Here is a 24,381-nt window from a genome sequence, read left to right as displayed (position 1 = left end):
TTGAAGAAGTACATAGGCAAGAGGAGGCAGTAAGATGTACTAAGGCAGTGTCGCAGGCAAAGCAAGGACAGTGGGTGAACTGGGAGAGTGTAGAGAAGAGAAAGTTGAAGTGGAGAGAGTTGTGGAGCATGGAGGCCAGCAGTATTAGATTTATTCTAGGGGCTACTTATGATGTGCTGCCATCTCCCCAGAACTTAAATCAGTGGTTGGGCGAGGATGGTGCCTGCCCGTTGTGTTCTAGTGTATGTACACTGAGGCATATACTGTCAGGGTGTAAGGTCAGTCTCTCCCAGGGGCGATACACCTGGCGTCACAACCAGGTGTTGAAATGTTTGGCAGCTGCAGTTGAGGAAAAGCGGCTAGAAGTAAATTCTCTAGTTGCTAGCAAAGAGACTAGACAGATCAAATTTGTACGTGAGGGAGAAAAGATTAGACCAATTAAGGTCAGGCACAAGTTAGGGCAGCTAAGTGTAGGTGGAGCCTGGGAAATGAGGGTTGACTTGAATGAACAGCTAGTCATCCCAGCATATATAGTTAGCACCCGGCTACGTCCGGACTTGTTACTGTGGTCTGAGGTAGAGAAGAGAGTTTATTTTATCGAACTCGAAATCGGAGTTGAGGGGGCTTATGAGCGCAAGAAAGCTAGGTATGCTGAAATGGCAGCAGAGGCAGAGCAGCGAGGTTGGAGGGCTCGAGTGCGGCCTGTAGAGGTGGGCTGCCGTGGTTTTGTGGCAAAGTCCGTTATTGCCTTACTAACTGAGTTGGGCATTCGGGGACGGAGCCTGAAACTTGCGGTTAGCAACATGTCTCAGGCAGCAGAACGAGCAAGTGAATGGCTGTGGATAAGGAGGAAACATGCTAGCTGGGGAGCTCGCTAAGGTCAGATTGATTGTTTGTTGTTGGTCATGATTAACGGTCCGCATCAACAGGGCTGAATCATTGACAGTGGTGGTGTAGTTAGGGATTGTTTGTTGTTGGTCATGATTGACGGTCCGCATCAACAGGGCTGAATCATTGACAGTGGTGGTGTAGTCAGGAATGTCATACCGAACCGACCTGGATAGCTAGGCTTAGATAGTGAGGTAATATGCAGTTGTGCGGTGGTAGCATGGAGGGGGGTGTTTCCAGGACGCTGGATTACACCGTTAAGCCTTCTTGAGGTGTCGTGGGCCTAACAACGAAACGTCGGTGAAGGAAGGTGCCCACTTGAAAACCCCAATGACATGCTTCATACTGCTGTTGGCTAGGGTAGGTAACTGGTGATTTGTGTCTTGTTTATTAGTTTGTTAGCCTGTTAGCGTGTTTTATTCTGGATTGGGCTTCTAAATGTGTTTTTCCTCGGATTTTGGCACAAGGGATAGTAACGTCTTGTCCTGTGTATTAATTAATACTAATACACTAATCAAATTAATAGAAACTCGAAAATCGAAATGCCATTATATGATCATAAAGAATCAAGTGGATGGATGACCCACAGGCTTTGCCAGAGCCCTTTTCCTTGACTTTTCCTCAGCTTTCAACCCCATTAAACCACATATACTACTGTAGAAAATGAAAAACTTGGACATTAATCCACATATCATTCACTTTGATCATTCTTTTCTGACAGGAAGAGTCCAGTGGGTGAGGGTTAATAACGCTCTTTCCTTCCCTGCGATCACCAACATAGGAGCTGCACATGGCTGCATGATGTGATGTCTTCTTCATCCTGTACACGAACAATTGCATCACCTCAACCAAGGGCCAGTATATCATCAAGTTCTCAGATGACACTGTCCTGTTAGCTTTGATGACCAGCGACAATGACATTCCATTTTATGTGGACAGTGTGAATAATCTGGTACAGTGGTGCGATGAGAACGCACTGGTACTAAAAGTGTCAAAGACAGAGGAGGTAATCTTCGACCCCAGGTCAATTGCAGACCGAAAACCAATATATATCCACAACACACCTATAAAACAGGTATAAAACACACCCTGGGCTGGTCTATCCAGACCAGGTAGACTATGTTTGTGCCAAAGCTTAGCAGCGTATGTACTTTTTGAGGAGATTGAGGGCTTATGGGGCTAGCCCGGAAATACTCCAGCTATTCTATTCTTCCACCATACAGAGTATCATCCAATACTGCGGCACTGTATGTAAACTCTATTGCAGCGGATTGGGCGTGATCAACCCTTCCGCGGGCAACGTTGCAGACAGAGTAGGAAGGCTGATCCGTGAGCGGCTGCTTCTGGGACGCGGGTCGGGGTCATAATCGGCTTCAGCTGGGTCTACTGGGCGAGGGTGTATCACTGATGACGCGTCCCAGCGCATGCAGTAGTATGTATACTTGAACCGAAACCCCTGGCTCCCCCTGGCCAGTGACACTTGGGAATAGACTAGGTGACAACCAAGTATAGTTTAGTTTGGTGACAAGCTGGAGAGACAGTTGACGGTCGGAGAGACGGCATCCGGTACGGGATGGGTTTTAGCACCCCAGCCTGGCTCTCTCGTGAGGGAGAAATCCACAAATGCTACAGATCAGCCTCCTGAAAATCTGCGTAAACATCGGCACGGCCTGGGGTCCTTCAGGCTAGAGTGAGGTGCTCGTGCAATGACGTGCAGCGCACAGGCCTCCTTGAGGCATCCTCCCTGCCCATGGTACGGCATGGTAGGATTGCCTTTTGCCACAGGAGGTTCTGGTGAGACGAAGGAGGTGCCCAGCCTGGAATCACCCCACAGGGCCTTAGACCTCCATGCACCGAAGGTCTCACAATACTGCGGTGTAGCACTAAACTCTATTGCAGTGGATTGGGCGTGATCAACCCTTCCGCGGGCAACGTTGCAGACAGAGTAGGAAGGCTGATCCGTGAGCGGCTGCTTCTGGGACGCAGGTCGGGGTCGTAATCGGCCTCGGCTGGGTCTACTGGGCGAGGGTGTATGATGTTGACAGACCCGAAACACCCCACGACCCCAGTTAACATCACTGATGACGCGTCCCAGCGCATGCAGTAGTATGTATACTTGAACCGAACTGGTACAATAGTCTAACGGTGCAAGTTAAAAATAGGGTGGCTAGATTGATTCAAACGGCCTCTAAGATCATTGGTTGACCCATCAACAAAGGCTTCCATGTCATGACAGCCAGAATGCAGTAACTGTGCATTTGGCCCAAAAAAATAGTCAACGGTCGCTCTCATCCATCATCTCACCAGGAGTTTGAGCTACTTCCATCGGGCAGGCGGTTCCGAGTCCCGCGGTGTCGGCTAAACAGGACCAAAAACTATTTTGTGCTTCATGACATTACCCTCCTTAACACATTCACTGCCAGCAGTTTTTTTTTTTACTGTAGGTAGCTTCTGCCAAGGTTTTTTTTTGAGGATTCTGGCTCATCTTTCAAGAGCCGAGGATTATTTTCTGCTAAGATTTTGTGAACACAAAATATCTCAAAAGAACTAATAGAATGTGTGCTTTCTCTGTCTAAAAGAGTTAGTTTGTAGAGTTAGTAGTTATGTAGGCATTAGCAGTTGAATACAGCATGGTTTCAGCGTCTGAAAATTTAAGCTGAGATAAATGGCTTTTTGTGAAATTCGATAGAACAGTCACTTTAACCATTTATTTTTGGCGTAAGACGTCAGACATCTAAACAATAGTTTTGAACAGTAATTTTGACGAGTTGACTCGTCAACGGCAGTCAACCGTTGGATTTTTTTTGACGAGTCAACTCGTCAACGGCAGTGAACGTGTTAATAAGCAGGGGGGGACTCTGGGGGTAGCCTATTTAATGATTTGATAAGCTGATAGGCTGGATCTGGGGGCGGGGGGGGGGGGGGGCGGGGTGAGATTATCTATCCATTATCTATTTAACCATTATGTATTTACAACCATTATCTATTTAATGGTAATGATAGGCGATTAGGCTGGACTTGTTTTTACAAATTCCAGGTGGATTTAATGCAGTCCTTATCTTTTATCTTTTATATTCTATATTTTACGTCTGGTTTTCAGGACTGTATTGTTGCAGGTTTAAGTCTGTATGTGCCCATGTGTCGCTTATCTTTTTGTATCTTTTTGTATTCCTCTTTCTGTATATTGGCACTTGTTGCACACTACAACAAATTTCTGTGAAAGCAGACAATAAATGAACTTGAAGTTGAACTTGAAGTGTATTATGTGTCAGGCAGGAAGCTCTATCCGGCTGTAGATTTCTGTTTAGATCCTTAGCAGAGAGAAAGATTTGGTATCTGGCCAAGGCCTGTCCAGTGCTGTACTGCAATATTTCTTCAAGACCGACTTGGGAGAAATTTCTATCCAATGCTGCTGGCCATGTCACGCATCCAAAACCCTTCCAAGTCCCTGTAATGTAAGACAGGCTGAATAAAATCCTGTAGGCCAGCTAAGGTTTCCATTTAGTTCCATTTCGATTCAGACTAGATTAGTACCAGTAAAAACAGGTAAATCCTGCGAGTTTAGCAACATATTATAGGCCTACTGCAAAATCTGATTCATTTTCCCACGCTAAAATGCATTAAAATGGTTCAGATTAGTGCCTCCTGGTGGATCAGCATACATGGTTGTTATAGGCATCATATGGTTGAATAAGTCTCACAGTCCGCATTGTACAGTATGTCATCCCTCCCCTCTCTTAGCTCTCTTTATATAGTATATAGTATACTATAGAGTACTACTCTAATATGCTATATAAACTTTCTAGTAAAGCAGTAATTAATTTAAAATTATCCTAAAATAAATCTGACAGAGTGACCACACAAGTACACGGTACATTTTTCACCATTCAGTCTGTTCTGTGCAGCGGCTGCACTGCAGCCCATTTTTGTTTTCCATTCTTGCAGCTAGCCACTAACCTGATGCTACCAAATGGATGGGTTTGCTCCACATTCTGTTTCACAAACGACATGGTGGTGTTGTGAACTCAATACCGCCCCATCTGGCGGAGTCAGGTTAGCTACCCACCGCTAAGGCAAGAAACTTGATTCCAACTTGTTGGTTTGATCCTGAACAAAGACACAAACCGGCGGAGCCAGCCAAGGCCTGTCCTGTCCTCAGTCCAGAGTTACTTCTATTTGTTAGGCTCACCTCATGCTCTCTGCAGTGTGCTTCACCATGTTCTGCTGTTGCACGCTTGTCTCATTTTACTATGGATGTTAAGGGGGAAATTGGACCCTCTGTTTTCACATAGAGATGTGGAAGGCTCTCAATTTAACTTTGAGTCCAAGACTATCCCTATGTGAACCACAGCTTCCATATGTGCATGTTTTCTGTATTTTCTCCATCCTACACCCAAAACATTCCAATGAGAAGTGCTGAAGGGTCCTGGGACGGCTCCCAGCTCAGCTGTAATAATAGTTGGACCAATTCTGTAGTACATGTGGTAGCTGCATAGCAACAATACTGTATTTCTGTAGTACATGTGGTAGCTGTATAGCAACAATATTTCTGTAGTACATGTGGTAGCTGTATAGCAACAATATTTCTTTAGTACATGTGGTAGCTGTATAGCAACAATATTTCTGTAGTACATGTGGTAGCTGTATAGCAACAATATTTCTGTAGTACATGTGGTAGCTGTATAGCAACAGTAGCAGTTACAATTATGAACTGCAAGCAGATTACAAAAGTGTACCCTGTGTAGATCATAGTATTGCTGTGCTCCGACCCCGCCCTGCTCTTCAGCTGACCACAGCACCGCTCTCAGAGTCCTCCTCGGACGCAAACCTAGAAACAGACAAACCCATATTAAGACACACAACATACACAGATACAGACAAACCCATATAAAGACACACAACATACACAGATACAGACAAACCCATATAAAGACACACAATATACACAGATACAGACAAACCCATATAAAGTCACACAACATACACAGATACAGACAAACCCATATAAAGACACACAACATACACAGATACAGACAAACCCATATAAAGACAAACAACATACACAGATCCAGACAAATCCATATAAAGACACACAACATACACAGATACAGACAAACCCATATAAAGACACACAATATACACAGATACAGACAAACCCATATAAAGACACACAACATACACAGATACAGACAAATCCATATAAAGACACACAACATACACAGATACAGGCAAACCCATATAAAGTCACACAACATACACAGATACAGACAACCCCATATAAAGACACACAACATACACAGATACAGGCATAAAGCTGCCACTTGTCATTGTACCTTGTATTCTCAGATTGTCAGACCTGCCAAATCCGATTATATTCATTCTTGTATGTACACATACATACACGCACACACACACTATATATATATATATATATATATATATATACATATACACACACACACACACACACACACACACACACACACACACACACACACACACATGTGCTATATCTTCAATTGTATTTTGTTTTTGTACATTACTGCTTCTGTGCAACTTTGATATGTTTTCATGTATTTCCATGCTGCTTTCTTGGACTGGTCTCCCTTGAAAAGAAGATTGTTGTTGATTTAATAATAATAATTTCGTTGACTTTGACTACTGCTACTTCTACATACTTGTGTAAGCTTGTTCCTGTCTATGTCAATTTTTGTGTGTATTTCTGTGTTTGGTGTGTGTGTGTGTGTGTGTGTGTGTGTGTGTGTGTGTGTGTGTGTGCGTGCGCGTGCGTGCGTGTGATGTGTGTGTGTTTCTCCCTATGTGCCTGGGTGCCTGTATCTGTTACCTAGGTCTTTGATGAGTGACAGGGCCTCCCAGGAAATCATGACTCCTCCTCCATCATCCATAGCACCCTGGCCCACATCCCAACTGTCCAAATGACCGCTCAGTAAGACAACCTAGGGAGGACAGATAATAGACAGACAGACGGACAGACAGACAGACAGACAGACAGACAGACAGACAGGAACGCATGCACGCACGCACACACACACACACACACACACACACACACACACAGAGAAGAGGCGAATTAGATCATGGTCACATGTCTTTCTGAAAGCTCCCCTCTCCATCGGGTGCCATGGTAACTAATGCAATCTGAAAGACGTCAGGTGAAACACATTCATAGTTGGGATCCATCAGCACCACTTTGATCAGTGTAGATTCCCACTCTGACTCTGAACTTTTAAGGACAATGCTGAGTACAGATCCAGTTTGACCTTACGTTCCCTCAGGCTATAGTCGCTCAAAACTCTTTGGGGGATTGTACCAGCTTTAATTCAGTGTAAGTCAATTTATTTATTTATTTATTTATTTATATTGTGTGTACATGATGATACATACAGTATATTTTATTTGACGAGACTGACGTGTAATGCAGCATCTTGGATGTAAATGTTCAACTATCTACACAGGACAACTTATCTGGTATTTGGGGAGCAGCTACATCTTATTTCCCTGCCTATCTTTGAAAAACTAACGAGGAGAGTGGAAGGCAAACGTCTCCTTTGTGGTGTCATGTGTCCTAACTCAATTGGATTGGTGGAACATAGCAGTGATCCCAATGGAACCGGCAGGGGAACCAGATGATCTCCTGGATAGTTTGTATTCAAACATCAATGACACAAAACAGAGAGAGAACACGTGAATTAGTTTACTGTAATGCTAGCTACACTGCCAAATATGGATTCTTAGATTACAGTACAGGTACATAGCCTACTTGAATTACTTACCTCAGCAAACTTGACTCAGTGCTTTATACTGCAAACTGCTGCACACAGACAAATAGGAAAGCAAACAGGCAAACACATTTCCTGGAATTCAAAAGAAGTGTTCTTCCAGTCAGCGGGATGTACCTGACCTGGTGTACTGAACTCTCTCTGACCTGACTCCTGGCGGACGACAGCCAGGACAATGACCCACATACTGTATTCCATCAAAATATATGCCAGTGTTTTCCCTGCTGATTTGGGGGAAAACTGAAATATTTTTTTAATAAAAGATAGTGGTTTAAGAAATGCTTGATTTCTCTTACCATGCAAATTATGTGACCTCTATCGTCTATATTTAGTAGAAGCACACCTCAAACAGTACCATAAATGGAATCCTTGTTCAACGCAAGTTTTCCGTTTTATCAAGCTTATTTCTAGCTGCCATGATGCCTTACGTGAAATATGGGTGCTTCTTCCGTTGTAATCCTCCCATCCCCCTCCCCCCATTACATTGCTGACATGGACACAACATACTGTAGCCCGTCTGTAAACGACAGCTGTAGGCGAACAGAGCAAATCACGTCCAGTTTGGCAAAAATCTTGTCGATAAATATCCTGAGCAACAGAAATAGCGGATGTAATAGATAAAATTATTACATTCCCTCAAATAAGTCATCAAACAAGTGTTATTTGTTGTGAGAACCAACTTTCTTTTTCCAGTGTTGGAGTTTTAACGAGGAAATGCGCCACCTGCAACAATCAGTCACGTTCTATACCGGACCTTGCACCCACAATTATTTTACAGTGGGGCATTCAAAAATAAGGTGGATAGACACCACATACAAGAACTTCATTAGTATTTCTTTAAATGTGTAACTGCTTTTGCTTTTAATGGCCTTTGGACTCTCCCAAGAAAACATTTCTACATGTTGTCTACAGTAGTACCTGTTCACTCCCTGTGGTAAATTAGACCATACGTACATAGGGCTCTATCGTTGCATCGGCCTATGAACTGCGCCCAACGGCAGACGCAGCCCAGAGTAGTGGGCGTGGACCAGCGAACTCGATATTTTGGTATCGGCGCTACACGCAGCCTTAAGCATTACAACCACGCCTTTTAAGCGTAAAATTATGCACGGTCTGCTCATTGGAGAAGTGCAGTAAACCAGTCCCCAGCTTCCCTTTTAAGCTCCAATTCCACAGATCGATCCAGTCCGGTCAAAGCCAAGCGCTCTGCTCCCCCCCTCCCTTTCATCCCCAAGCGCTCTGCTCCCCCCCTCCCTTTCATCCCCCTCTGTCTGTCTCTATATATAGGCTATTATTCCATATTATTATGCTTCTCAAACCAATCTAACTGCAGTTTAAATACTGCAAGCATGTAAATACGCTACACTATAGCAAGATCAAAGTGAAAAGAATGTTCTAAACGCATCGGCTAGAAAAAAATAGCATATCCCTATGATGAGATTAGATTGGTGAAAGTTTGTCCAGAATTATATAGTTTTCTCTCCCCTGCTGCACAGGTAGGATGATGCACATAAATATAGCCTACATTATGTAAAGTCATTGCAGAAATGTGTTTTTATTGTAAAACTAACTAATGTGAAGTAGGGCCAATTTATTGGAGCAGACATCACAGTATAGCACATGACAGTAGAACCGCGTTACGCTGTCACTTATCTAAATCACGTTAAATCTACGAGGGATATATATAGGCCCAGGATGACATATATGTTTTAAATGAGGGTTGAGTTGAATGAACAGCTAGTCATCCCAGCATATATAGTTAGCACCCGGCTACGTCCGGACTTGTTACTGTGGTCTGAGGTAGAGAAGATAGTTTATTTTATCGAACTCACAGTCCCGTGGGAAGATCGAGTTGAGGAGGCTTATGAGCGCAAGAAAGAGGTATGCTGAAATGGCAGCAGAGGCAGAGCAGCGAGGTTGGAGGTCTCGAGTGCGGCCTGTAGAGGTGGGCTGCCGTGGTTTTGTGGCAAAGTCCGTTATTGCCCTACTAACTGAGTTGGGCATTGGGGGACGGAGCCTGAAACTTGCGGTTAGCAACATGTCTCAGGCAGCAGAACGAGCAAGTGAATGGCTGTGGCTAAGGAGGAAACATGCTAGCTGGGGAGCTCGCTAAGGTAAGATTGATTGTTTGTTGTTGGTCATGATTGACGGTCCGCATAAACAGGGCTGAATCATTGACAGTGGTGGTGTAGTTAGGAATGTCATACCGAACCGACCTGGATAGCTAGGCTTAGATAGTGAGGTAATATGCAGTTGTGCGGTGGTAGCATGGAGGGGGGTGTTTCCAGGATGCTGGATTACACCGTTAAGCCTTCTTGAGGTGTCGTGGGCCTAACTTAACGAAACATCGGTGAAGGAAGGTGCCCACTTGAAAACTCCAATGACATGCTTCATACTGCTGTTGGCTAGCGTAGGTAACTGGTGATTTGTGTCTTGTTTATTAGTTTGTTAGCCTGTTAGCTTGTTTTATTCTGGATTGGGCTTCTAAATGTGTTTTTCCTCGGATTTTGGCACAAGGGATAATAACATCTTGTCCTGTGTATTAACACGTTCACTGCCGTGGACGAGTCAACTCGTCAAGCAGAAACCAACGGTTGACTGCCAATGACGAGTCAACTCGTCAAAAAAAAAAAAAAAAAAATTTGACAGTGGGACGTGGATCAAAGCCCCCTACGGCTCCTATAAAAATATGGGAGCCACCGAACGTGTACAACCCATTCCACCGACCCACTAAGTGGCGACAGTGCTCTCCAGACTAGAGATAGCGAGCCAAAACTGCAGGGAAAAGCGTGAGGAAACCATTCTCATACTGTAGAATGGTTTGGCGAAAACGCTTTCGCGCTGGCGCACAACGGTGGCGCACAACGGTGGGGGGTTCCAAAAATAGATTGGGTGCAACACACTTTGAAACACGCAGCATAAAGCCCAGAATCGCAAAAGCTTCATCAAAGCTCTCAACCGAAACCCCAAGAAACGAGCGAGCCCCATCCAGGCTCGCCCGACGAGGGGCCGCCAGGCAGCAGACAGGCAGCAGAAACTCGCTCGTGACACACCCGCTGCAGAGCCAAGGAGGGAGGAGGAGAACGCCCACGGAGGGAGGAGTTTGAAGGAGAGGGGGGTGCGGGTGCTGTTATGGAGGAAAATACTGTTCAGAACTATTGTTTAGATGTCTGATGTCTTTGATTCCAAAAATAAATGGTTAAAGTGACTGTTCTATCGAATTTCACAAAAAGGCATTTTTCTCAGCTTTCAATTTCAGACGCTGAAACCATGCTGTATTCAACTGCTAATGCCTACATAACTACTAACTCTACAAACTAACTCTTTTAGACAGAGAAAGCACACATTCTATTAGTTCTTTTGAGATATTTTGTGTTCACAAAATCCTAGCAGAAAATAATCCTCGGCTCTTGAAAGATGAGCCAGAATCCTCAAAAAAAACCTTGGCAGAAGCTACCTACAGTAAAAAAAAAACTGTTGGCAGTGAATGTGTTAATTAATAATACACATAGGGTTGTGTTTGGATTTCGCGATTTTATTTAGTCCAATATTGAAATGTTATTATCAAAATGTATTAGCCCAATGCATGCTGGGAGATTTCTTTTTTCTATCGGACTTGTGTTGTGTCTGTCTGAGCGAGGGAGTCCGAGAGAGAGAGAACCGGCAAACTTTTCAAGCAGTCGTATTGTGCCTGTCACACTGATGAGCAAGACAGAGGGAGTGACACAGAGATGGAGGACAGAGGAGAGGCAGAGGAGCGCGGCGCACTGAATAGGCCTGGTTTTCAAAAGCGCAAATCGCTAAATTAACGCCAGGAGGGAAGATATCATTAGGCCGGTATTTAAGGCCGAAACGCCCACTCTTGCCCATTCTGGGACTGCGCCACGCCTATTTCGCGTAAAGCGCATTTGGTGGCCTAAAGCCATGTTGCTATCTTCCCGAGGCAGGCGCAAGGCATGTTTTTTTGTGTTTAAGGCCAGTTTTTGCGCCGAAGGCCTGTGGGAGAATAGGGCCCATAATGTTCACAATGTGTCTGCTATACAGACACATCACAAATGCACAAATGCGTTGTAAGTCATCTATATGATGTCTTGGACTATTTTCAATAATGAAGACTACTTAACAGCCAACGCCCAGTCTCGTCATTTCACAGTGCACGCCCCCTTTCTTTGAGGTTGTATAACCCATTCATTGTTAGGCTCGGCCCCTTTCTCTGATGCTGTCTCCTCACCCATTCACAGTTTACCACACATGGCAATAACCAATCAGCCCAAGGTATTCCTGTCCAGCTGATCCCAATCACCTAATCAGCGTAGTATATCAGGGTCCATGTTTACTCTGTTGTGTGTGCTGTGTATGTGCCATGTGTCATTCTCAGTTGCTGATTATCATCGCTGAAGCAGTTGTTTTCGCCCCACCTCCTCCCCTGACCACCACCATCGCCATGACTCCTGATTGAAGAATTCCCTATGGGGGATTTCCTATCCTATTCTTCACTGACGACGCCCTCTCATCATCTCAGGAGAGCGTCATCATATCATGGAGTCATACGCCAAAATTAATTTGTTGTATCATTAAAGCTTGTTATACTTTCTACTAGTCTCTCATTATTGAAAAACCTTTAGTAAATGAAGTGTTCCTCACCTGTTATAAATGATGTGTAAATCATTTACAATTAATTTACAAGGTTTTCTGCATCCCCTAATCTAAAGTGTAAACCATTCATCACACATAAATGTGTTACATACAAGGGGGTAGCTCTGTCAAAATTGAAGCCAATGTGGAAGTGCACTTAAACCTGCATTCTTTGGCCTGCGGGGGGCCACCCATTGGTCTGGTCTGTGGACTTCTGTTTTTTGATGCCTCACGTATGGCATTATGGCATTTTGGCCATTGCCGTCTTGGATCTTGACACAAGTCCAGGGGTTTCCCACAGAGCACGGCCTGCTATTGGTCCGTGATCGGCGAGCTGTGAGATCAGTGGACAAGTGACCTGTCAATCAACATAGTCTGAAACTAGCGATTGAGACCATAAGCACATTAGGAAAGTGTTTGCTGAGGCCATACTTGAGTTTTCAAAACAGAAGTCCACAAAGTAATGGATCGCCCCCTGCAGGCAAAGAGGACACTTCAATTTCAATTTTGACAAACAGAGCTATCCCCTTGTATGTAACACATTTATGTGTCATGAATGGTTTACACTTTAGATTAGGGGATGCAGAAAGCCTTGTAAATGAATTGTAAATTATTTACACATAATTTACAACAGGTGAGGAACACTTCATTTACTAAAAGTTTAAAGATGACTTACAATGCATGTGGGATATGTTAACATAACATATATTAATCATCTACAAATGTATATTCATGTTTTGTAAATGGTTAGTTCATCATTTACTAAAGGCTTATAAATGACTTACGACTGAACGTTATTATAAAGTGTTACAGATTTTATTTATTTTTTATTATAAAAAGATTATCATCTGAGGCATAACTGTGCATCCCTGACCTGATAAAAGACGAGACAAGATATCAAATATTTATGGAATAACTGACATTTCTACTTAGAAAATACTGAGGTGGACAATCTATAATCATAATATATAATAATATATAATAAATTTAGTGATTGCAAAACATCTCAACCAATCCATCAGCCTCAGATATGACACTGAGTGGTTCTGAAAGGCTAAATGTGGAAATGACTCACTAGTCAACCTCAACTGTTTATCATTCTGTGTGCATGCTCATGCTGACACACAGACGGCAAAATTTCCACTGCTGCCGGTGCACACACTCCAAAGAGATGATGTCACCATGTCATGTGTTTCATTTCCTTCTTCTTCTATAATGACGGACCGCGTTATTTCCCAGATCAGAATAGCAACCGCTTACATCAGGGTTGTTCCTCCTGACTGACTGATGTTTTTGGGGCTAGTTCCACAAGAGACTATGCACTGTAAAGAAGGGAGGCCACTACAAGCCTTGGGAACATTTGTGGTATATTGTACGCAAAGTGAATGAGGCAGAACTAGCTTGTGGATCCACTTAGCAATAAATGTCAGTAATCTTGTCTTTGGCCATCTTGGGTTCGACCACTAGGATGTGACATTTTGGATGGCTGAATCAACACTCCTATTTACAACAGTGGCTTGTAGAGAACTGCAAGGGGAAGAAGGGTTACATACATTTAGCTATTTAGATTCCTAGTGCAACCAGAATCCACTGTCATCTAATAATCAATATTCTCCACTTTGGCACATGGCTGAATGACTCCCGCAGCCAGGAAACCAGAAGATAAAGCCAATTGATTTGCATACAACAACACTCTGTGTCACTCTCTCTCTCTCACACACACACACACACGCACGCGCGCGCGCACACACACGCACATACACAGATACACTTCAGTCGAAGTGGACCCACACCTATGTGCCTGAGGCAGCTTGCGCTGCACACCCACACGACTCATCGATCACACTGTTCAAGTCTCATACAGGCCTTAAGTGCATGACACACAGGTGACATCTCAAGGTTATGTCAATAGAAAACTTAAATAGATTTCTGTCAGATCCAACCAGAAGCCTCTCCCTTATTCCTGTACGCTGCAGCTGTCCCAGACCATGCAGATACTGGCTGTAGAAAGAACTTTTTTTGTGTGACTGTTGTTCCTTGAAGTCATTTTTTTTAAATAACTTAGCCGAACTGTGTCATGAGTCACTCACTTTTTCTGCTATTCTCCCAAGTTGGACAGCTATGGTTAGCTGCTGTTATGACCATGTCAACTTTACAACCACTCTCATGTCAAAGTCACATTTTCTTCTCTTTTCTGGGTCACCTGGGTGTCATGCTAAAGCATTAGCAATCGATTGTCGAACGTCGCCAAAGTGCGTCCTACGGCGTTCTCTCATCAAAGTAACTTTCCTAAAGTATTTGGACATTTAAATGACCATGTAGTCATATGAAATTTGACATGTTAGACATGTGTAAAGTTATTAATTCCACAGCACTAGCTGGCGTTCGTTGAAATTAATATATTAATATATTAATATCAAAAAGACCGGAAAGTGCCACAGTGACATTAACTAATTAATGTAGCAGCCACCTAGTCATATATGAAAATGAAAAACAATCTAAAGTATATACAACAGCACAGTATACTGACTGTGAATGTGAAATAATTCACAGTCAAATATTTCACCGTCATTGAAATATGAGAATTTTAGAAATTAAAAATGCATGATTTGTGAAAAGATGCATTCTGTTCAGGTTTGTGATAATATGGAGGATTTTGTCTAGCCAACATGTGAAAAGTAGACTTCCATAGAGCTGCCTTTCCATAGAAACCATTGAAAATATTGTAACGATGTTTAGTATTTCACTATATAGTCACTATTTCCTGCTGAGTAGAGCTTTAGTGTTTCTCTGGAAAGATCAGATCACACACACGCGCGCACACACACACACACACACACACACACAGTAAAGGTAGACTAAACAGCTGTGGGAATGTGTGGAGTCAGCAAAGTTACGCCACTTTTTCCTTCTCCTACCAAACTGCTGCAGCTGCACTGGGGAAGAGAGAGAGAAAGAGAGAAAAGGACTCAGAGGTGGAGGGACACTGGGAAGAGAGAAAATGAGTCAGAGGTGGAGGGACACTGGGAAGAGAGAGAGAGAGAGAGACTAGAAAGAGAGAAAATGAGTCAGAGGTGGAGGGACACTGGGAAGAGAGAGAGAGACTAGAAAGAGAGAAAATGAGTCAGAGGTGGAGGGACACTGTGGAAGAGAGAGAGAAAGAGAGACTAGAAAGAGAGAAAATGAGTCAGAGGTGGAGGGACACTGTGGAAGAGAGAGAGAGAGAGACTAGGAAGAGAGACAATGAGTCAGAGGTGGAGGGACACTGGAAGAGAGAGAGAGAGACTAGAAAGAGAGAAAATGAGTCAGAGGTGGAGGGACACTGTGGAAGAGAGAGAGAGAGAGACTAGAAAGAGAGAAAATGAGTCAGAGGTGGAGGGACACTGTGGAAGAGAGAGAGAGAGAGAGACTATAGGAAGAGAGAAAATGAGTCAGAGGTGGAGGGACACTGTGGAAGAGAGAGAGAGAGAGAGACTAGAAAGAGAGAAAATGAGTCAGAGGTGGAGGGACACTGTGGAAGAGAGAGAGAGAGAGACTAGGAAGAGAGAAAATGAGTCAGAGGTGGAGGGACACTGTGGAAGAGAGAGAGAGAGAGACTAGAAAGAGAGAAAATTAGTCAGAGGTGGAGGGACACTGTGGAAAAAACAGAGAGAGAGAGAGACTAGGAAGAGAGAAAATGAGTCAGAGGTGGAGGGACACTGTGGAAGAGAGAGAGAGAGAGACTAGGAAGAGAGAAAATGAGTCAGAGGTGGCGGGACACTGTGGAAGAGAGAGAGAGAGAGAGACTAGGAAGAGAGAAAATGAGTCAGAGGTGGGGGGACACTGTGGAAGAGAGAGAGAGAGAGAGACTAGAAAGAGAGAAAATTAGTCAGAGGTGGAGGGACACTGTGGAAGAGAGAGAGAGAGAGAGAGAGAGACTAGGAAGAGAGAAAATGAGTCAGAGGTGGAGGGACACTGTGGAAGAGAGAGAGCGAGACTAGGAAGAGAGAAAATGAGTCAGAGGTGGAGGGACACTGTGGAAGAGAGAGAGAGAGAGACTAGAAAGAGAGAAAATGAGTCAGAGGTGGAGGGACACTGTGGAAGAGAGAGAGAGAGAGAGACTAGGAAGAGAGAAAATGAGTCAGGGGTGGAGGGACACTGTGGAAAAAACAGAGAGAGAGAGAGACTAGGAAGAGAGAAAATGAGTCAGAGGTGGAGGGACACTGTGGAAGAGAGAGAGAGAGACTAGGAAGAGAGAAAATGAGTCAGAGGTGGAGGGACACTGTGGAAGAGAGAGAGAGAGAGAGACTAGGAAGAGAGAAAATGAGTCAGAGGTGGGGGGACACTGTGGAAGAGAGAGAGAGAGAGAGACTAGAAGGAGAGAAAATTAGTCAGAGGTGGAGGGACACTGTGGAAGAGAGAGAGAGAGAGAGAGACTAGGAAGAGAGAAAATGAGTCAGAGGTGGAGGGACACTGTGGAAGAGAGAGAGCGAGACTAGGAAGAGAGAAAATGAGTCAGAAGTGGAGGGACACTGTGGAAGAGAGAGAGAGAGAGACTAGGAAGAGAGAAAATGAGTCAGGGGTGGAGGGACACTGTGGAAGAGAGAGAGAGAGAGAGAGAGACTAGGAAGAGAGAAAATGAGTCAGAGGTGGAGGGACACTGTGGAAAAAACAGAGAGAGAGAGAGAGAGACTAGGAAGAGAGAAAATGAGTCAGAGGTGGAGGGACACTGTGGAAGAGAGAGAGAGAGAGAGAGAGAGAGAGACTAGGAAGAGAGAAAATGAGTCAGAGGTGGAGGGACACTGTGGAAGAGAGAGAGAGGGAGACTAGAAAGAGAGAAAATGAGTCAGAGGTGGAGGGACACTGGAAGAGAGAGAGAGAGACTAGGAAGAGAGAAAATGAGTCAGAGGTGGAGGGACACTGGAAGAGAGAGAGAGAGACTAGGAAGAGAGAAAATGAGTCAGAGGTGGAGGGACACTCTGGAAGAGAGAGAGAGAGAGAGACTAGGAAGAGAGAAAATGAGTCAAGGAGGTCAAAGGAGGTGGAGGGACACTGGAAATAAAAGGAAAAGAAACAAGTGCAAATACTTTGAAGCCCACGCCGCAGAAGTGTGGCCAGTCAGCATTATGCACTTTAGGGAATGTTTTGGGGATACCACAACACGGCTAATTGTTTTCAACATGGAAAATGGTCCTACCCCTACCCTAAACCCATCCACACTCCCCAGCCACTCCCCCTACCCACCCCTCGAACCCCGACTCTCTACGACCTGCCTATCCCTTGCTACAGCTCCTTTTCCCTAGCCCCACCCCCTTTCCTGACCATGCCCTCTTCCACCACCCACATACACCTACCCACTCCCCCTATACACACCCATCAAAACCTGACTGTCTATAGCCACTTTCACACATGAACTCCGGATCAGGTGAGGGTTGCTTCCCACTGAGACTGCCCCGGATGATACGTGAAGTGTACCCTTTCAGACATGAGGCATGTTGCATTCTCACATGAGTAGCACCTCCGCAGAGTTTGTAAAGTAGAGAGGGGGCGGGGTGGGGGTGGGGGAATTTGGGCATTTGGCCACACAATGGGGAGTTGTGAAAACTAAAAATACATAATGGGCGATAACTGCCTAACGTTCACGGCATATAATCGTTTGCGCATAACGTTAGTAATTAATTAAACAACCCTACAACTCACGCCCAGATGCATCGATTTCCTTGAGTCGCAAGCACTACAAAGAAAACAGGTCTTTGCTATGTTCAGTCCTAAAATGCATCAAACCTACTAGAATTATACAGAATACAGGAAGCTAGACGTTTTTACCTTCAAAATAAAATAAATGTTGTATTACTTAGTAACAAAAAATCACAATGGTCGACTCACAGTCACTACGGGTTAAAATTGACTTTTCGAAGGGAGCAGATATTCTTCCAGTTTATCTCTGTTCTGTATCTTTCGAAACACACACAAAAAAACATTACACGTGCATTTACTTTATTTAATTGCCATTATTGCGAAGGTTACACCCGGAAGTTTTCGTTTTATACTGCCTGACTTGACGCTACTTGGAATTTGCGGTTCTGCCCTTGAATCTTCACAAACGCTGTGTAAACGTTAAATCAAAGGCATGAACGCAACCAGATCCAGATACCCTACCTAGCGATGTGCAATACTGGGAAGCGGGACGACCCTCGCGTCCAAAAATGCTCATTAAATGTGTGTGCTGTGCGAAGCTATGCAGAAAGGAAATCGGATCAGAGCCATGAGCCGTTCAATCCAGCAACATGTTGGCTGACGCACAGTCGCACACGGAGCAGGTTTGAGGCGCTTCGCACACGGAGCAGGTTTGAGGCGCTTCATTGGAAAAACTGAGACGGCATGATGTTTTTTTGCTCGTTCATTCACATCGACTATTTATATAATAATAATCTGTCACGCTGGCTTTCTGTCTCTGTCCTCATGTACTCACTGAGCTGGCTACTTCATGGAGCTCTGGGGGGGGGGGGGAGGGGGGGGGGACAATCCGCCCCTGATAGTAGGGCTGGGGGTACACTTACCTGCAGGTAGGAGGAGGAGCGCGGGAGCGCGCATAGCTCACCAAAACGTGTTCGCACATACACTGCCATCCGGATGCCCTCTAGATAACTCCTGAATTCCAGGCATGTGTGAAAGTGGCTTATGACCTTCCTATTCCTAGCTATGGCTAGTGTCCTCTAGAGAGAGAGTGGCGTCAGTGGAGCACCAAAATGCGTGACTCATTGGCCAATGAACAGCCAGGAAGGGGTCTTGCGCTACTTTTGAATGCTAAAATAAAGCTGATAATGTACAATTTGATAAAAAATTAAAAAAAAAGTACAACACAAACTGTCCATTTTGGTGCAACTTGACAGTGCTGCTTAATCCAGGACCTTATTTCCTGGAACTCCTGAGAATAAAAAACTGGTCCATTGGAGTGAATGGAGATGTCACGACTCTTCTATATACACGGCTCTAGCTACAGCCCCTCTTACTTAGCCCCAACCCTTTCCTGACCACACCCCCTCCCACAACCCACATCCCTCTAGCCACTCCCCTTACCCAGCCATCGAAACCTGACTCTCTATGACCTTCGTATTCCTAGCTACGGCCCCTCTTACCTATAGCCCCACACCTTTCCTGACCACGCCCCCTCCCACAACCCACATCCCTCTGGCCACTCCCCCTACCCACCCCTTGAATAGAGACAGTCGGTCTGTGTGGGAACGCCCACAAAATGTTACTACAGCTGGCGCGCGAGTAGGGTAAAAAAACATATCTCAATGGGCTGACTCACCAAAGGATGGTGCTGCGGCTCTACACTACAGGATTGGGGATTAGAGCAGGTACATGTCTATTCAGATGTGCGTTTACTGCGGGGGTTAAGTCCCCAATCCTGTCTGCCTGGGCTGGGCTAGCAGCTAAATGCTAATTATGCTGAATGGATAGAACGGGGGATTTACCCCACCCTGACACGCCCCCAGCCAGCTACCCCAGCGTCTATGACGAGACAGACTGTCTCTATCCTGACCATTGACGAACTTCCTATCCCTATACGGCCTCTATGTCCTAGCCCCGTCTCCTTCACTAAATGCCCTAGCCTGCTGCCAGTGCCGTGGGAAAAATATGACTATATACATGGTTCTGTTGCCTAGCTAAGCAATCCAAATCCCTTGCACAGATTGAAACCGGCCAGCTCTTGTTGAGTTCTGCCTCCCAGTCATCTGTTCTTAAGTGCGTGTGATTGGTGATTGTTGTTTTGTGAGGTAGGTGGACAGAGAGGGGCTGTGGTGTGATGAGACAGAGTGGCATGCTACCTGCTCGGGGTGCTCCCAGCCTGCTATCTCAGCCACTGTGTTGAAGGAGTCGGCGTCTGGCAGAGTCTTGGCTCCCATAGTGAGTTTGACCACGACTCTCTGTCCCCTCTGCACCATGCGACTCATCAGCTCCGCATCCTCCACTGTGATACAGGCTGTGGGAATACGCTCCACTCCATCTTGATAGTCCTGCCAACCTGTGTGGGGACTAGACAGGCAGAGACAGAGAGAGAGGGAGAGAGAGAGAGAGAGAGAGAGAGAGAGAGAGAGAGAGAGAGAGAGGGAGAGAGAGAGAGAGGGAGAGAGAGAGAGACAGAGAGAGGGAGAGAGAGAGACAGAGAGAGGGAGAGAGATTTGAGACTAGCTGACTTTGGGATCATGACAGACAGACAACAGACAGACAGACAGATAGATACTGTAGATAGATAGATAGACAGATAGATAGATAGACAGATAGACAGATAGACAGGCAGACAGACAGACAGACAGACAGATAGACAGATAGATAGATAGATGGATAGATAAATAGATAAATAGATAGATAGATAGATACCTGTTGATAGAGAATGGAGTGATGGATCTGATGAGTGTGGCTACAGCTCCTACTTTAGCAGCCTCGGAGGCACCGTTGGCCCGGTAAGAGACTGTCTCCCCGTAGCTGATAAACGGCTGGTTAAAGACCACAATCTTCCCTGCAGCCTCGTTGGCTCTAAGCTTCAACTCCTCAAAAGACCGAACCACCATCACCTCAGCCTCGATACCTAGAGAACAGAGAAGCAAGAAGTAGGGAGAGAGAGCAAGAGAGGGGGGAGGGAGAAGGAAAACATCATTCTAATGTCATATGTTTCTATTTGATATTGTACAGAGCAGCCATTCCCAACCTGTGGGCTAGCTCAGCCTGAATCAGATTTATAGACTAGGCATCTCGCGTGCTCGATTCCTAGGCTCGCCCACTGCGCGGGCTCGCCCATCCTGCAGCTCGCATTCACAGCTCGCAGCTCGCAGCTGCCCGCAGCTCGACTGCTTTGTGGCCTTGCATGCCCTATTGGCGCGCGCGCAATGTCTCCCTCTCTCTCTCCCTCAGTCTCTCCTCTCTCTCCCTCAGTCTCTCTCCCCGTCTCCTCTCTCTCCCTCTTCCTCAGGCTCTCTCGTGAGCCTCAGACTGATGACATCACTGATGACATCATCACTGATGACACCACTGATGACATCATCACTGATGACATCAGTGATGTGTGTGTCTGTTTCTTGTGTGTGTTTGTGTGTGCATGTGTGTGCCTGTCTATCTCTTGTGTGTGTGTGTGTGTGTGTGTGTGTGTGTGTGTGTGTGTGTGTGCATCAATGATGATGTCACAATGCCTCTGACAATACTGATGATGTCACAATTTATGACATCACTGATGACATCATCACTGGGACTTTGTGTGTGTGTGAGTGAATTTATGACATCACTGATGATGTCATCAGTGGGACAGACAGAGAAACAGACAGAGCCCCAGCTCCCTTTTATATATACTAGACATCTCATGCGCTACGCACGCTCGAATCCTAGGCTCACCCGCACCGTGGACTCGCCTGTCCTGCAGCTCGCCGAGCTGGCCTCACAGCTCGCATTCGCAGCATTGGAGCGCGCACAATGTCTCCCTCTCTATCTCCCTCAGTCTCTCTCCCCCTCCCTCTCTCTCCCTCAGTCTCTCCCCCTCTCTCTCCCTCTCCTCTCTCTCTCTCCTCCTCTCCCTCTCCTCAGTCTCTCTCCCCCTCTCTCTCTCTCTCTCTCCCTCTCTGTCATCAGTGGGACAGACAAACAGAGACCCAGCTCACATTTATATACTGATGATGATGATGATAGATGTCACAATGTCTATGACATCATCAGTGACATCACAATTGGTCGAGTGACCATCACTGATGACATCATCCGGTGCTCGAGTGACATCACTGATGATGTCATAGACATTGTGACATCATCAGTGACATCAGTACTGACCAAACTCATCATAAATCATGTAAATCATCAAATCTCACAATGTGGGACCACAACAGACAGACAAAGCCCACTTTGGCAATTTTAATTGTAATAATTGTGCAGTGCTGATGGACAGCTCCTTTTATTGTGAAAATAAAGTCTTCTGAGAAGGCCTCCTCCGTACTGTATACAGTTGTATTTGGGCCACAAACATTTAGGGTGAGAGTCATACAGCATTAATCAGCACACAGTATATTTTGCTGTTATGCTTTAATATTATATAGAGTGTAATAGATTATAAGTATGATCTTTACCTTCAGGTGGTGTCCCCACACTGCTGCCCAGTCCCAGTATAGCCAGATCCTTGGCCCTTGGCGCGACCATCTCTGCTCTCTCCTCTCCTCTCACCCAGTGGGGGATCTTGACTGGCTCTGGAGAAACAAAGGAGAGAGTGGACCCTGCTAGAAGAGATCCCTTCAAATTGAAGTCTGATATTTCTCTTCACCACTCACGTATCACACCTAGGTGGAAAAGTCTCACTCTCTTACCCCAAAACCAACACACACATACACACACACAAACACACACACACACACACACACACACACACACACACACACACACACACACACACACACACACACACACAGAGTGTTGCACATGTATGTGATGGCAACATCCAGTTAGACAGACTCACCCAGATGCACATCCAGCCCGTCCTGTTTCATAGCTGTGTACATGTAATCGATAGCCATCTCGAGGTTGTGTGAGCCACTGACGCGGTTCCCTATGGCGTCGGTGAAGTCAGCTAGCCGTCTGTAAGAACGGTTCTGGGCAGCTCCGGAGACGGCCAGGTCAATGATCTGATTGGCCACATCAGCGTAGCCTGCAACCTTCGCTACCACGTCTGAGACTGGGATTACACAGAAACACAAAAAAGGAAATTCCGTTTTTTCTCATCAAGGATCTCTGCCGTTTCTTACACTTTTCATCCCAGGACCCTTATAGAGAGAGATGGTTGGGGTGAATTCAATCCAAGTTCATATGTATTCACATTCAACAGAGCCTGTTATTCATGCTTAGTGATCCAGCATTTTATTCTCAGTTGTTGGATTCCCATGCAACTGTCTTTCCCTCAATATTTCAATTTTGAAGAATATCAACTTCCTTTATTGATTAAATAAAAAAAAGAATGATGCCATCCCTGCTTTACACACTTGGGTCTACATCCTTGGCTACATTCATGATTGTAGGAGGTTGCTGTACCATTCTGTGTGATATCATTGGATTGGACCCTGGCTGGATCTGTTGACCCCACAGAGGCAATGAAGTGAGGGTTACAGTCACAGACAGACAACAGGACAGAGAGACATATGAAGAGGGAGAGGGAGGAGAGGAGGATGGGTACTCTGCCCTCCCAGGTCATCTGGAGATAGAAGAATAGCAGTACAGTTAGACATGTGATGATTGATTGATAGCTGCTTTATTATTAAAACCCTAATAGGGAAATCAAATTGTAAGCAGCACAGAATTGATACAACATACAAATTCATATTGACAAGATGAAACAAAACCAAAATACTACAGTCTAACTGAATTAGTCTATCTCTTCTATTATTTTATAGCTAGTTAATCAGTGTGACACAAATGTTACACAAATATCATATCTGTAACTCAGCTGTCTCAAAACATCCTCCTAATTACCTTTCCAGTTGACTTTTGTAGTGATGCCCCTTTGTTCACCAACATGTTACAACTCATAAGACCTGTAAATTAACCTGCTTATCCAGTTCAATACAGCAACGCAATTAAAGTTACACGAGTATAATGACGTCTTTTTTAGAGCTTCCCAGCAAACATCGTCTTGACCGCGACGTCACCAGACGATATAATTGTGGTTTGGCATCTACCCAGAAAGTCTGACGTTCTCTCCACGTTCCTCCAAAGTAACGTTTAGACTGTCACTTCAAAACAAAAAATATTGATTTCATATTGCTTTGAAAACACCACATGTAGGTGTCTTTTGTGTTTTTGTTGAATAAAGACCTTTATGTTTACTCTTGCTTTTAACTGCTACTAAACTACTGCCTCTCTCGGCCTGTAATTTAAAAAAAAGATTCCTGTACATTTCCAACAAATGGACTGTACATGTAATAATAATACTGAAGAATGCCTTGTAACTTATTTAAAACAGAAATAATGTTTCATGTTTGTTAATTTGAGTATATATTTTAACTAAAACTGTCGGCTGTGTTTTTTATGTGTTTTTTATATGTGC

At 44.8% G+C, this 24,381-nt stretch overlaps 1 protein-coding gene across 1 annotated transcript in view; it reads right to left on the bottom strand.

The window, feature by feature from the left end:
- The window catches only part of LOC310782664 (carboxypeptidase Q-like), a gene marked incomplete at both ends in the record, with an annotated part of 45,760 nt that extends 22,412 nt beyond the window's left edge, over positions 1-23,348 (bottom strand). The window contains 7 exons of the mRNA XM_083643376.1: positions 5,625-5,716; positions 6,734-6,845; positions 20,138-20,345; positions 20,691-20,898; positions 22,418-22,534; positions 22,801-23,016; positions 23,321-23,348. Of these exons, the coding sequence (XP_083499502.1) occupies positions 5,625-5,716; positions 6,734-6,845; positions 20,138-20,345; positions 20,691-20,898; positions 22,418-22,534; positions 22,801-23,016; positions 23,321-23,348 (981 nt within the window). The remainder of the gene's footprint in view (positions 1-5,624; positions 5,717-6,733; positions 6,846-20,137; positions 20,346-20,690; positions 20,899-22,417; positions 22,535-22,800; positions 23,017-23,320) is intronic.
- Between the last annotated feature and the right edge of the window lie 1,033 nt (positions 23,349-24,381).

Source organism: Poromitra crassiceps, assembly GCF_964638095.1.
Source record: "Poromitra crassiceps genome assembly, chromosome: 1".
NCBI lineage: Eukaryota > Metazoa > Chordata > Actinopteri > Beryciformes > Melamphaidae > Poromitra > Poromitra crassiceps.
This window is presented reverse-complemented; position numbering and strand designations above follow the sequence as displayed.